Genomic DNA, 13061 nt, shown 5'->3' on the forward strand with positions numbered 1-13061 from the left:
TTAGTCTACCCTCTGTTTACTCATGACTAATCGCAAGCATGAAGGTTTGTTTTAGCATTCCATTTTCTTTTACATGATCGCTGGCACATCATCTGTGCCCATTATAGCTGACCTGCTGTTTATAACACACTTTGCGCTTGATTGTTGTCTGCCTTGCTTCTAACCCTTCATCACACGTCCTCTCTCAGATCCACACAGAAAGAGAGCAAATAAAAGTGTGTGTGTGCCTGGGTGTGAAGTCAGTAGTGATAGCATGACCAGGTATGTGCTTTGACTGAATGGACTTTAAGAACCATCATCCTCCTGACTGACCATGCATACTTGTGTTTTCTCCTACAGTATTCCCAGATGAGAGATGAGGTGTTTAAGTCCAATCTGGTGTGTGCCTTTATTGTGCTCCTCTTCATCACAGCAATACAGAGCCTACTGCCATCTGCAAGGTAACACGCAGATGCATGCACCATACACAAACACACAGTCACTGTTTAACTCAATACCATATGTTACACGCACACACACTCTCCCCAAAATATTTTGGAGAACAGGCCTAACTGTCACTCTGTGTTTGCCGATGACTGTAGGATGGTGACCATGGTGATCCAGTTCTCTGTGCTCATCTTTCTGCACTGCTGTCTGGTTGTTGTGACGACGGCAGAGGACTACAAATGTCTGCCGCTGGTTTTGCGCAAAGCCTGTTGCTGGGTGAATGAGACATACACTGCGCGAAATGTTGTCATTCTCCTCTCCATCCTCATCAACTTCTTAGCTGCTATTATTAACATTGTAAGTTTGATGCACATACACACACACACCTCCAGGTCACACCCCTGTCCAGACTATATACAATGCTAAGTTTTTTAATATTTTATGTTTAAAATTTTCAATTTTTTCTGTATTGAATGTTTTTAATGCTGAATTTTTATTTTGTATTTTTATTCAAATTTTGCATTTTTGCATACATGTCTGACATGCTGAACCATGCTTTACAGTAGTCACTGATCAGGGAAATAGAGCAGGGCTTTTATTTTAAAAGTTTTGTCTTGCTTATAGCATCTTTGTTTTATATCTCTGCCCCTTTCTCTGCCCCCAGTTGTGGTGTAATGTAGATAAATCCATCTGGGATGTGTTCAGAAATGGCACATTTGATGCATCTGCCTCCATCCCTGGCTGTCTCTACCCAGAGGTTTGTGTCTCCTGCCCCACGCAGTGTTGGACCCATACTCCATACCTGTTATCTGGTGTTTACTGATGATGTTTTGCCTTTATACACTATACATTTATATACGGTATTTTGCATTTACAGTATTTTGATTTGTCACTGACAGTATGTTAACTTTTGGTTGTGTTTTTTTTATTTGAGTATACTAGTTGAGTTTCTAGATAGGTAAGCGTTCTTAGTTTATTGTTTAGATTATTTTGTATTAAATACTCCAAATGCTCCAAAAATAAAACAGTGATTGTATATATTTTGTTGTGTCTGCAGGCATTTTGGTTATTTAGGATTGATAATATTTTGTGTTCATGATGTTTTTTGTTATTTATTTTTTACTTTTTGTTAGTTACTGTGCTATGAAAATTTTGATGTTTACAATATTTTGTATTCATAAGCAAATTTGTTGTTTACTGTGTACAGTATTTTGTATTTACGGGCGTGCTGGCAATGGTGACATGTGCCGTGTTCCTGCGGTTAAACTCCGTCCTGAAGCTGGTTATTCTGCTGTTAATGATCGCCATCTACTCTCTACTGACTGAAGCTTTCTACCACTCTCTGTTCACTCGCTATGACACCATCTCCAACTATGATACTTTCACAAACCAGAGGTCAGCACCTACTTCAACATCCAGCTATGATAATCTGACCTGCCAGAAGCCAATGCACAGATGCACAAACTTACTAAAACATGATTAGCAGTGATGAATCCATGAACACAACTAAAGGTCAGCACACACACTAGGTTTTCTCTCAGCAGTGACCACTATACTCTGCAGTGTCAGCACACTTGTTAGCTAATTTTTACTCGTTTTTAATAATTTTTTAACATGTACTATGCATTTTATATGTTTAAAAATATTAAATATGCATACTTCATATGTTATGAAGGAGTTGCCAATGGATGAAATAAATATATATGTCATAGATATATTTATAATTACTATAACACTGATATGGACATATTTGGTCAGTAACTAAGCTGAAATGGTGAAGTGGATGAGGGTGTGGATGGATGGCCTATGAATGCTCTCTGAGTGCAATAAGCCTCCCTGATCACTTTCTCTGTGCTGTTACCCTGGTAACAGCGAAAGCTTCCTGGGAACCAAGAGAACATCTTTACTGCTGATGGCAATGTTCCTCTTAGCAGTATTCTATCATGGGCAACAGGTGAGCATGCACAATGTGCACGAACACACACACACACACACACACACACACACACACACACACACACAGACCTTCTCACTCTTTCTTTCTTGTTCTCTTTCCCTGGCTTTCACTGGATCCAAGGCACTTGTGTGTCTGTCTTTATAAGGTCAAGTGTTACTAGGAAACGCAGATGGTGCTTTGGCTATTTCATATGGCCTTTCCCTTGCTTCACAGCCAATATAGAAAAGCTCTGCTCTTCGACATCGACAGCGAGTGTGTGCCCATGTGTACGTGTGTGTGTGTGTGTGTGTGTGTGTGTGTGTGTGTGTGTGTGTGTGTGTGTGTGTGTGTGTGTGTGTGTGTGTGTGTGTGTGTGTGTATGCGTGTCGGAGAGAGAAAGGGGGCAAACGGGAAGCTTTTTAAGTTCACTCTGTTCAATTGCTGTCTTTGATGCTGGAGATCAGTAGAAGACCTACAGGTTAATGAAACAGAAAGAGAGGGACAGACAGGGACAGAGACAGGGAGAGTGATGGAGAGAGAGAAAGCGAGCGAGAGGGAGAAAGAATGAAAACAGAGATTGTGTGCTTAAGAGAGATGCAATAAACTCGCCAGTTCACACCGTTACCTCTCCTGAAAACATAGCTGATGAGAATGATTCAAAAATATTTTTAATCCTGATATTTTTAATCCACAAGAGCAGTCAGACATGCTGTAATTGTTTAGCTCCTCTTGCTTTCTGTCGATGCAGTGTTAGCCAGCCGAAGACACTAGTGAGGGCACCTTCTAGATCAGAAATGAATAGTTAGCGGTCTCTTCCAAGCCCATTCAGCAGTAGTACAGTGCAGATGGACAAAATGCTGTGATTGGCTTTACATGTCATTGAGCTGTTCATTTGCACCCTCTTTCCCAGGTCGTTAAATGTCATGCAGTAAGGGAGACCTTGAGCAACAGGATCTGGCTGGAAGGGGGGAAAACAGCAAAATAACAATACAACACAAGTTAATGTAGTTAATCCAGTGGATAGTAAGTTATTTGCTTTAGAAAAGTAGCTACCTACATCTCCCATGAACTTTAGCAACTGAATGAGACTCAAAGTGTCAGTTATATTCTGTCCTACACTGCTCACAAGCTGATTGTCTACATCATCTGAATAATTCAAGAAGGCTTGAAAACTAAAGATAAATTTGCTTCCACAGATTGAGGTTGCTCTTGATGATGCATGCTAAACAGCTTGATAATGAAAAATGATGATGGTAAAAAGTCAGGGTAGACATCTTCAGACAAGAAACATGTGTTCTGTAATTCATGGCCAGTGGATTGCTGCAGTGTTAGTGGTTTGGGCTTGTAGTGTTTTGGTGAAGTGTTTAGTACAGTGTTTTTCTGCTGTTTTGCTGTGATATATCTGTTATGTTTGAATCTTTTGCTGCTTTGTCTGGGTTTGGTTATGTGCTTTGCTGCAGTGTTTTAGTTGGTATAGTTTGCTGCAGTGTCTGGGTTTGGTTAAGTGCTTTGCTACAATGTTTTGCTGCAGTGTTTTTGCAATGTTTGGGGGCAGTGCAGTGCTTTGGACTGCATTGTTTGTGCAATGTTTGGGTGTGGTGCAGTGTTTTGAAGTTGGCTGTTTTTTGCATTCAGGAAAGATGTCATGACTATTGAATATTGAGATTAAATATTGACATGCTGAAATGTGTGAGACACCTGATGTGTTACTTAGACTGTGCAGGGTTATGGCATTTTGTAAAAATATTGCATTCGTGTGTGTGTGCGAGAAAGAGAGAGAAATAATGGGGGTCAAGCTTATGGATGAACTTTTAATAATCATGCTGAAAAGCAGCCATGCACTCTCTCTTTCTCACACACACACACACACACACACACACACACACACACACACACACACACACACACACACACACACACTCAGCTATGCCTTGCTCATTTAATTACTTCACAAAATCATCTTTCACACTGCATTCAATCTAATCTTGCTGTCTTGCACACACTTACATACGCACACACAAACACATGCACACAAACATACACACACACAAGCATTCTTCACAACTTAGACCATATACAGACTGTTAATAGATTAATTTTCAGTGTATGAATATGAGCAATGTCAGGCATTTTCCTTATTTGGCACCCCAAATTATATCTGGATATTGGTGTATGCAGCTGAGCATGTTTTAATTACTAATTTGGGGAACTAATGTTTTAATTACTAAATTGTTTGTTAGCTGAGTGTTTGTTGGAAAAGTGTATAAAGAATAGATATACAGATAGAGAGATAGGAGATAGAACTTTAATGCAAGGAAAACAGCTGAATTGTGTACGTGTGTAGTTATGAATGCATGTATATACATGTACAGCTCTTAGCAAATGCTCTTGTCTTGATTGACACATGTATGTATGTGCGCATATATCTGCAGCTGACTGCACCATATTTAAGACATGAACACATTACCTCCACATCCTACAACTCTAATACTTGCTCTTCTCTCTCTCTGCCTGTCTGTCTCTCTCCCCTTCATCTGTCTCTCGCTCTCTGTCTCTATCGCTCCCCATAGCTGGAGTACACTGCGCGGCTAGACTTCCTGTGGCGAGTGCAAGCAAAAGAAGAGATCAATGAGATGCGCGAGTTGCGTGAGCACAATGAGAACATGCTGCGCAACATTCTGCCCAGCCACGTTGCACGCCACTTCCTGGAGAAGGACAGAGACAATGAGGTCCTTGCACACTTGTACACTCACACACACTCATACACATACACATGCTCACACCTGCTGTGTGCTCACTCGCACGCTGCACATTTACCAAAGTGTCAGATGTGCTCACACAACAAGGTCCAGCATAGATACACACAGAATTGTGTTTGACACTCAGATTCTAATTCAGAGAAAAAGAAAAAGCTTTTACAGATGTGTGATGTGTGCCTGTGTATGTGTGTGTGTCTACGGGGATGAGGGTTGACATTTTCTCTTTTAAGGTGTGATTACAGTTTTTCTCAATTACTTACACATTACTTTCTTCAGAGATCTTATCCATACAGGGTTCTTTTGGCTGCGGGTTTTGATGCAACCAAACAGTAGCACCCATTACTGCACACATTATTGCACATGTTACTACAGAAAGATCTTTTCTCTACATTTCTGTATGAGAAAGAGAAAATGACTGTAAGCATTTAAGAAAAACTATATTTTGAGCTAAATGATCTCATAAATGTCCCTTTTCAATAATACTCTACAGACATACAGAAACGCATGTGCATGCCTTAGACACACGCAAAAACACATGCGCACACACACACACTCAGAAGAGTGTGTGTTGTAGTGTTTGCTTTGACAGTAATAGCACACTGTCAGTTTCAACCAGAACAAGGATTTAGAGGATTGCTGAAGGTAGGAGAGAACCATCCTCTCCACCTCTTTCTACATTCATCTCTGTCTTTTTTCTACAGGGTATTGTGTAGTAAGTGTATTTACACCACTGCAACATGTTCATATTTTTATATTCATGTTTTCTACCTGCATATTTCACCATCTCCCAGTTCTAAATTGTATGCATTTTCTTTTTAAATGCAAGTGTGTGCAAGTAAGTTATGGTGTGTGTGTGTGTGTGTATGACTGTTCAGCTATGTGTTATATTTCTTTAATTATCCTATCCATTTATAAGTGGGTGACTTACTAGGATGTACTTTAGCTAGATCACTGAAGTGTGAATGTGTGTGCATGTGTTGGAATAAATTGCATCACTCTGCTGTTAGTTGGTGGATTCAGCATTAGTGTCAAAGGCAAAGGAGTCTGATTTAAATCAAATCAATCAAATAAATGTATTTATATAACGCTTTTACAACAGATGTCACAAAGCAGCTTTACAAATGTCCAAGTCCAAGCCCCAGTGAGCAAGCTAAGGGCGACAGTGGCAAGGAAAAACTCCCTAGAACATGAGGAAGAAACCTTGTCAGGAACCAAGACTCAAAGGGGGCGGCATCCTCCTCTGGGCAACAACGTTCACCACAGTAACAACAATTTTAAGAAAGAAATTAATAAAAAGTGAAACAAAATAAGCAATTATTGTCTAGTTCAACTTTCTAGAGGTCCTAGTCTTGTCCCGATGGTGTACGTGTGTCTGAGACCCATCCTGCAAGAGAACATCCATTTAGGGCAGCGGAGGAGTAGCTGGCTAGGGTGGAGGTGTGGTGGGTGATTTGAGTGTGTGTGTGTGTGTGTGTGTGTGCGTGTGTGTGTGTGTGTGTGTGTGTGTGTGTGTGTGTGTGTGTGTGTGTGTGTGTGTGTGTGTGTGTGTGTTTGTGTGTTTGGGAGTACAGTGGTGGGGCAGCTGACTGCTGATAGTTGATGTTGCTGTGCTGGGACAGATGTGTGGTGGAGCCACACTTCCCTCTGGTGGCAATTTGGAGTAATAAAGTATGCAGGAACTCAAAGAGCAGAACAGGGTCACAGGGAGAGCCTCTTATTAGCTGTAGTCGAACTATGGCTCAGGTTTAAAATGATCTCTCTGTGTGTTACGTTTTGTATTGTGTGGTGTTTTAGGCCAGTGTGCAGTGTTGTATATTCTTTTGTGTGAGGCATGTGTGGCCATGCTTTCTGGATTGATACTTCCTGAGTAAATCCTTGTGCCTGTATCCTGTTTCTTTCTCTGCCTTTCTCTCTTTCTTTTCGCCATTTCCTCTCTGTAGGAGCTATATTCTCAGTCATACGATGCTGTCGGGGTGATGTTCGCCTCTATCCCTGGCTTTGCTGACTTTTATTCTCAGACTGAAATGAACAATCAGGGAGTTGAGTGCTTGCGGCTACTTAACGAGATCATCGCCGACTTTGATGAGGTCAGGACTGAGCAAAGATGTGTGCACACACACATACATACACACACTGAAAAGAAAATGAATCTGACTTTTAGGACAGGACCAATATCAAAGTAAAGATCATCTTTCAAATTCAAATGTATCTTCATTCTGAATACACCATATAGGAATAACAGAGCCACACTGTTGCTGTTGCAAATACAAATACTGTTAGTAGGTATATTTACTTGTTTTCATACAGCATCAAAACCATGTTTGTCAGAGGCATTATTAGTGCAATGTTTTATACCTTTATGAAATAAAGGTTTTTCATTTTCACGGGCTGTTTCAAACTTTAGGGTGTTTTTTAGGGGTGGGGGATTTATTATATTGTACAGGCATGAAAATGTCAAAAGAGCCTTTGAGCATCCATGAAAATAGTTCCAATATTGGCTAGCCTCTAGTAATTACTGTAAAAAGTTTATATGTGTTGATAACTAACACAGATAACCAGGAATGATGTTAGCACAGATAACCGATAATGACATTAGAGTTTCAAATAGTTTCTTGGAGGATAATGAACACAGTAATGAATAGGGATTATTGTATCACACCTAATCTAAATTACAAGAATAGTCAACAACAGATAGTAGGTTGCACTGTAAGTATGTTCTTTTGCTTAGTATAGTACTATTGGTACAAATTCAGAATATTATTTTGGTATAACTGTACAAAAGTAACAGTATATTTAAACTGTAATAATATATGAATCATATATTGAATATATAATATTTGATAATATATGAATCATGATTTATATATGAAGTTCATAGCATGTATCAAAAAATAATCTTTAATATAAATTATAGTCTTATGGTCATAACCATAAGATAGCTGTATCAGCTGTCTCACTGTTTAATTTAAAATCTTTGCATTATTCTCTAAATAGGGGAAAATGGGGGGAAAAAATCTGACATTGTAACCGACTTGTAACTGACTTGCATCTTCCAACCAATTTTGCCATAGATGCCACAGAATGGAAAGCTGTAATTATCGTGGCATAGTTGAATAAGGAGAATTCTTTAGCTTCACATAGAACTGATATACTATGAAACTCAAACTCTGTTATCAGCTTCTTGAAATGTAAATCCCACATAAGCAAAGCCGGGTCATAAAACGGACCAGTTAAAAAAATCCTACACTGTTAACCCTACGTAGCAGTCTTGACTAATATTTATGTCCCAAAAGTTTTCATACAACAGCCCACATTCTGCCTGTGGGCCACAATATTGAAACAGGCATCACAACAACCTGTAACTAGCTAGCTATGTGATTTTATTGACTTTTTGTTGGTTGAAGCCAGATCATCTTACATTGAAAGTTTCATAGTGAGCTAACAACTTCAGCTAATTTACTTTGTGTTGTTGATAAGATTGAAAGCAAGTAACTAACTAGTTTGATGACCTTATTTACACGGAGGTTCATTTTTTCCTGTCTGTGTCCCATGCAAATAAATAGGCTGTCTTGTCATATTAATATACAATATAAGATGTATCTTTGTCAGTAACATTTTTAATTAATAGTTTCTCAACAAGAAATAATGTTACATTTTACACACATCATTTTAGATTCTGTTCGCCTAAGCTGCTCCAAAGTTTTACTACAGTTACTTCCCAGTCAGCAAAAAATATCACTAAGCCAGAGACTTATATTACAAAATCTCTGGGATAGCATTCACAGAGACCCTCCCATAGATAGCCAAATCAAATCAAAGAATTGCTAACTAGTTAGTATTGTATCTACCTGGAATAAAGAAAGCCACTCTATCTGACCAAAACACAAGCTAATAATCTAACTAGCTAGCTATCTAGCACATTTACATACACAACGTTAGATTCACATCTCCCCTTGGGAGAGGGTCTTTGGTGAATTCCATTTTAAACCCATGTATTATTCATGATCCCACTAAAATGGTTATAGGGCTGTACATGGTCATGTATAATTGCATCTGGGCATATACTTTCTATATAGTCATCAGAGAACTATGTAAAATGTTTAAGAAATGCATCCTATAGCACCTTGAATGATTAGTTCACCATCAAGCTGTCAAGTACTTTTAGCTCGTTTTTGTCTACTTGCAAGTTTCTTGCACCCCTTTGTGCACACTCAGGTTAATTTTTGTATTTTTAATGACTTACTTTTGTAAGTAGTATGCAAGAAACCTTTCCTCAATTCAACTTTTTCCTAAAGCTTTTTACTTATTTCAGATAATCTTACCAAAGGTTTCTGAATAATTAAGTAGATTAGCTGTATTTAAGCAGAGTGGTATTTAAGAAAATTTATTGAGCTATTCATTTCAATTATGTGTGTCAGAATAAAATAGCAAAATATACAGAGAAAGGGGGGCATGTGACTAGTACCACTGTAGTAGGACTTGGAACCACTGCAATAGGATGCAATGGTTTGCCCTGCATTAGGGATTAAAGCTGAGAGCCATAGGTATCAATTGCTGGTGGAAAGGTCAAATGGAAGTGGCTCATTAATGGATGATTGACACATCTTCTTGAGTAAAGTTACATTTATGTTTACATCATTTGTCTGACACTTTTATCCCAAGTGACTCGCAATTATAACTGAACACAACTTGAGCAATTGAAGGTTAAGAGCCTTGCTCAGGGACCCAACAGTGGTGGGGCTTGAACTGAAAATCTTCCAGTTACAAGTCAAATACCTTAACCACTGAACTAGCACTGCTCGTTACATGAAATATTCATTTCTAAAAGTAGAAGCCCTCCATTTTCCACTTGCATTAAGTATGAAGCATTGGCTTTAAAATGTACTTAATAACTCGTAAAAGTACTTATTATTTTTTCTTGTAACACATTATGTTTCCTCTCCTTGCTAGACCTTCCCTTTGGGAAGAGGTGGGAGGTGGGAAAGCTTTAAATGCTTTAATGCCACTAACTGAGCTCACAGATTGTTAGTCAGCACTTTTATTAAATTAAATTACATTATTGTAAGTTGTCAAAATGCAGGTGAATCATTTTATTTAAGAAGATTTGTGTAGCTACAGAAATGAAATAGGCAGGAGTTAAGAGGCATTTCAGAAAAACAAACAAACCTAGTTTTGGTGAACTGTAAAAAAACAAAGTATGGCTGTGGGACTATATCATCTAGAGAAAAAAGTTCCAGTATTATCATTTATATGTAATTAATACCTCCCAAGGCTACTTCTCAACCTCTGCTGTTAGTCTGCATGTTAGCCTCTTTCTACAAATGATTCTTCTTCATTTCTCTCTCTACACTCTTGCTGCTGCACTATCTCTATATCTATAGCTACTGGGGGAAGATCGTTTTCAGGACATTGAAAAGATTAAGACCATTGGCAGCACATATATGGCGGTATCCGGCCTGTCACCAGAAAAACAGGTATCTCGATCAAGGAGCATACTTTGCCTGCCACCAGCTCTACTAGCTGTATAGTGAAAAATATTATGGCTATTGTCCCATATTCATTAAGTACCTTGGAATCTACACTTCACATGTAATCCAATGCAAAAGGATGTAAAACACCAAGATGTGTCTGTATGATTATGACATTATCTGTGTGTTCTAGCAATGTGAGGATAAGTGGGGTCACCTGTGTGCTCTTGCTGACTTTGCCATTGCTCTGAATGAGAGCATTCAGGAAATCAACAAACATTCTTTCAACAACTTCCAGCTGCGAATTGGTAAGAGTTCAGTTAGGCAAGCAAAATCACACTGAAATTTTTGGGGTACTTCATTTGTAAGTATCCTTCATAGATATGCTAAAAAGAGGTGAACTTGTATATAAATTGTTTGCTGGGGTTTATTGACTGATTCACACTAGGAAATTAGTCCAGTGGGTTTTTTTGTTTGTTTGTTTTGTTCTTTTTATCTCTTGTCTTTTGTCTTATTCATTCTTTGCCTCCTCTTTTCTCCACCCTAAGGTATGGCTCATGGCTCCGTGGTAGCGGGCGTGATTGGTGCCAAGAAGCCTCAGTACGACATTTGGGGTAAGACGGTGAACCTAGCCAGCCGCATGGACAGTACCGGGGTGAGCGGAAAGATCCAGGTGCCCGAGGAGACATATGCTATTCTGTCAGAGCGTGGCTTTGCCTTTGAGTACCGTGGTGAGATCTATGTGAAGGGCATCAGCGAGCAAGAGGGCAAGATCCGCACGCACTTCCTGCTGGGCCGTGTGCAGCCCAACCCTCTGATCCTGCAGCCACGCAAGCTCACGGGCCAGTACTCACTTGCAGCTGTCGTGCTTGGCCTTGTCCAGTCCCTCAACCGGCAGAAGCAGAAACAGATCCTCAATGAGAATAACAACACGGGCATCATGAAGGGTCACTATAACCGCAGGACCCTGCTGGCACCTGGGGGTCCAGATACCAGCCATGCTGAAATGGCTGCAGACAAGAATGAGCTGGCTTAAAGACCATCTGATATTTTAAAAAGGACTAATAGTAAAGGAGGCTTTGGGTGAGGAAGAACATTTTTAGCTGTCCCAGAGATGGCTTGAGTTCAAAGATGTGAGATCATTTGACTGAAAGACTAAGCTGTCCCAAAGACTGTCTGATAAATTAACTAGGTATCCTTCTTGCTGTCCATGTTTCTTTTTTGTATTTCTTTTGTATTTCAAATATAATAAAGGGGTTTAATTTTTTATAAAATGTTTCTGGATTTGCATGTCTAATTTCCTGATTCCCAATGGCTCCTGGAGAAACTCTGATTAGTCAGTGAAGAAAAAAAAATCTTCCTGAAGGAGTACAGAAAGAACACATACTGAGCAGTTTAATCTGTCCCAGTGCCACTTGCATTAAACATTTTTTTTTTAAAAAAACTGGCCCAAAATCAGTGTTAAAAACCAGACAACTCGAGACAAAATGTCTAACTCCCTCTAGTGGCTGACTGCAGTACAATTTTTAACCCCACCCACGTGTACGTGAACAGATTGCAAGAAAAAATAAAAATAAAAAAATTAAGTTACTACACTAGTAGAGGCACATAAAACGTACTGCAGAAGTTATATTCCCAGTCAATTTTTGTGGCAATTATGTTCCACAAGATCTATAAATTCCTTTTGCATTAATATATCCTCTAGTATTTTTTTTTTAATAAAAGTATTTAAACTTTGAAGTCAGGATAACTACAACTTGCTCCTCAATATGCATGGAGCACTCCACTCCAGTTTAAGATCCACTGTCCAAGAGAAATGGACATGGTCACCATGGAACTAAAGGAACTGCCAATGCAGGATAAGCCCCCCCCATGGAATCTACCACTTGCAGATAGTAGATGTTGCTGATCCAAGACAATCTTACCAATGTCTGTAAAAGGTGAGACTGAAAGACAGCTCAGAGCCATTAATCGTGGCATCACAAAACCAGGTTCTAAGTGCTATATAAATCGAAGCAGGAATGTATCGATATCACCAGACAAGAAATCGATGCAGACTGCACAGGGAACAATCCATTTGTGTAGTAGCAAGGATACAAGATGCTAACAGGGAAAGCATGCATTTAGCATGCATCAAATGGCAGAGATCATATACAGGAACATATACAAGGCAGATGAGCTGGACACCCTCAAGTCCAAATGGAATAAGCCACAGCGAGTGATTGAGAACAAGGCTGAGGGACCTTCAGATCCACAGAGACTAGCAGTGGTAAACCAACCAGACACTGTGACAGTAGATAAGATGCAGAAATGGCCAGTTGTAATAGATGGAGTAATCCCAAGTGATGGAAACATCCAAAGGAAGGAATATAAAAAAATGGAGAAATATGGACTGAAAGAGAAAATAGAGAGAATATGGCAGGTTAACAACAAGGCTGTTCCAGTGGTGACTGGGTCACTTGGTGCTGTGAG

At 39.4% G+C, this 13061-nt stretch overlaps 1 protein-coding gene across 2 annotated transcripts in view; it reads left to right on the plus strand.

Annotated features, from left to right (window-relative positions):
* The window catches only part of adcy8 (adenylate cyclase 8 (brain)), a 34252-nt gene extending 22389 nt beyond the window's left edge, over positions 1-11863 (plus strand). For both annotated transcript variants that reach the window (XM_027020864.2, XM_035528641.1), the window contains 10 exons: positions 340-440; positions 582-783; positions 1091-1183; positions 1634-1821; positions 2299-2380; positions 4933-5091; positions 7062-7208; positions 10503-10595; positions 10783-10897; positions 11138-11863. In XM_027020864.2, the coding sequence (XP_026876665.2) occupies positions 340-440; positions 582-783; positions 1091-1183; positions 1634-1821; positions 2299-2380; positions 4933-5091; positions 7062-7208; positions 10503-10595; positions 10783-10897; positions 11138-11625 (1668 nt within the window). In that variant the 3' untranslated portion in view covers positions 11626-11863. The remainder of the gene's footprint in view (positions 1-339; positions 441-581; positions 784-1090; positions 1184-1633; positions 1822-2298; positions 2381-4932; positions 5092-7061; positions 7209-10502; positions 10596-10782; positions 10898-11137) is intronic.
* The last annotated feature ends 1198 nt before the right edge of the window (positions 11864-13061 follow it).

Source organism: Electrophorus electricus, chromosome 7, assembly GCF_013358815.1.
Source record: "Electrophorus electricus isolate fEleEle1 chromosome 7, fEleEle1.pri, whole genome shotgun sequence".
Lineage (NCBI taxonomy): Eukaryota > Metazoa > Chordata > Actinopteri > Gymnotiformes > Gymnotidae > Electrophorus > Electrophorus electricus.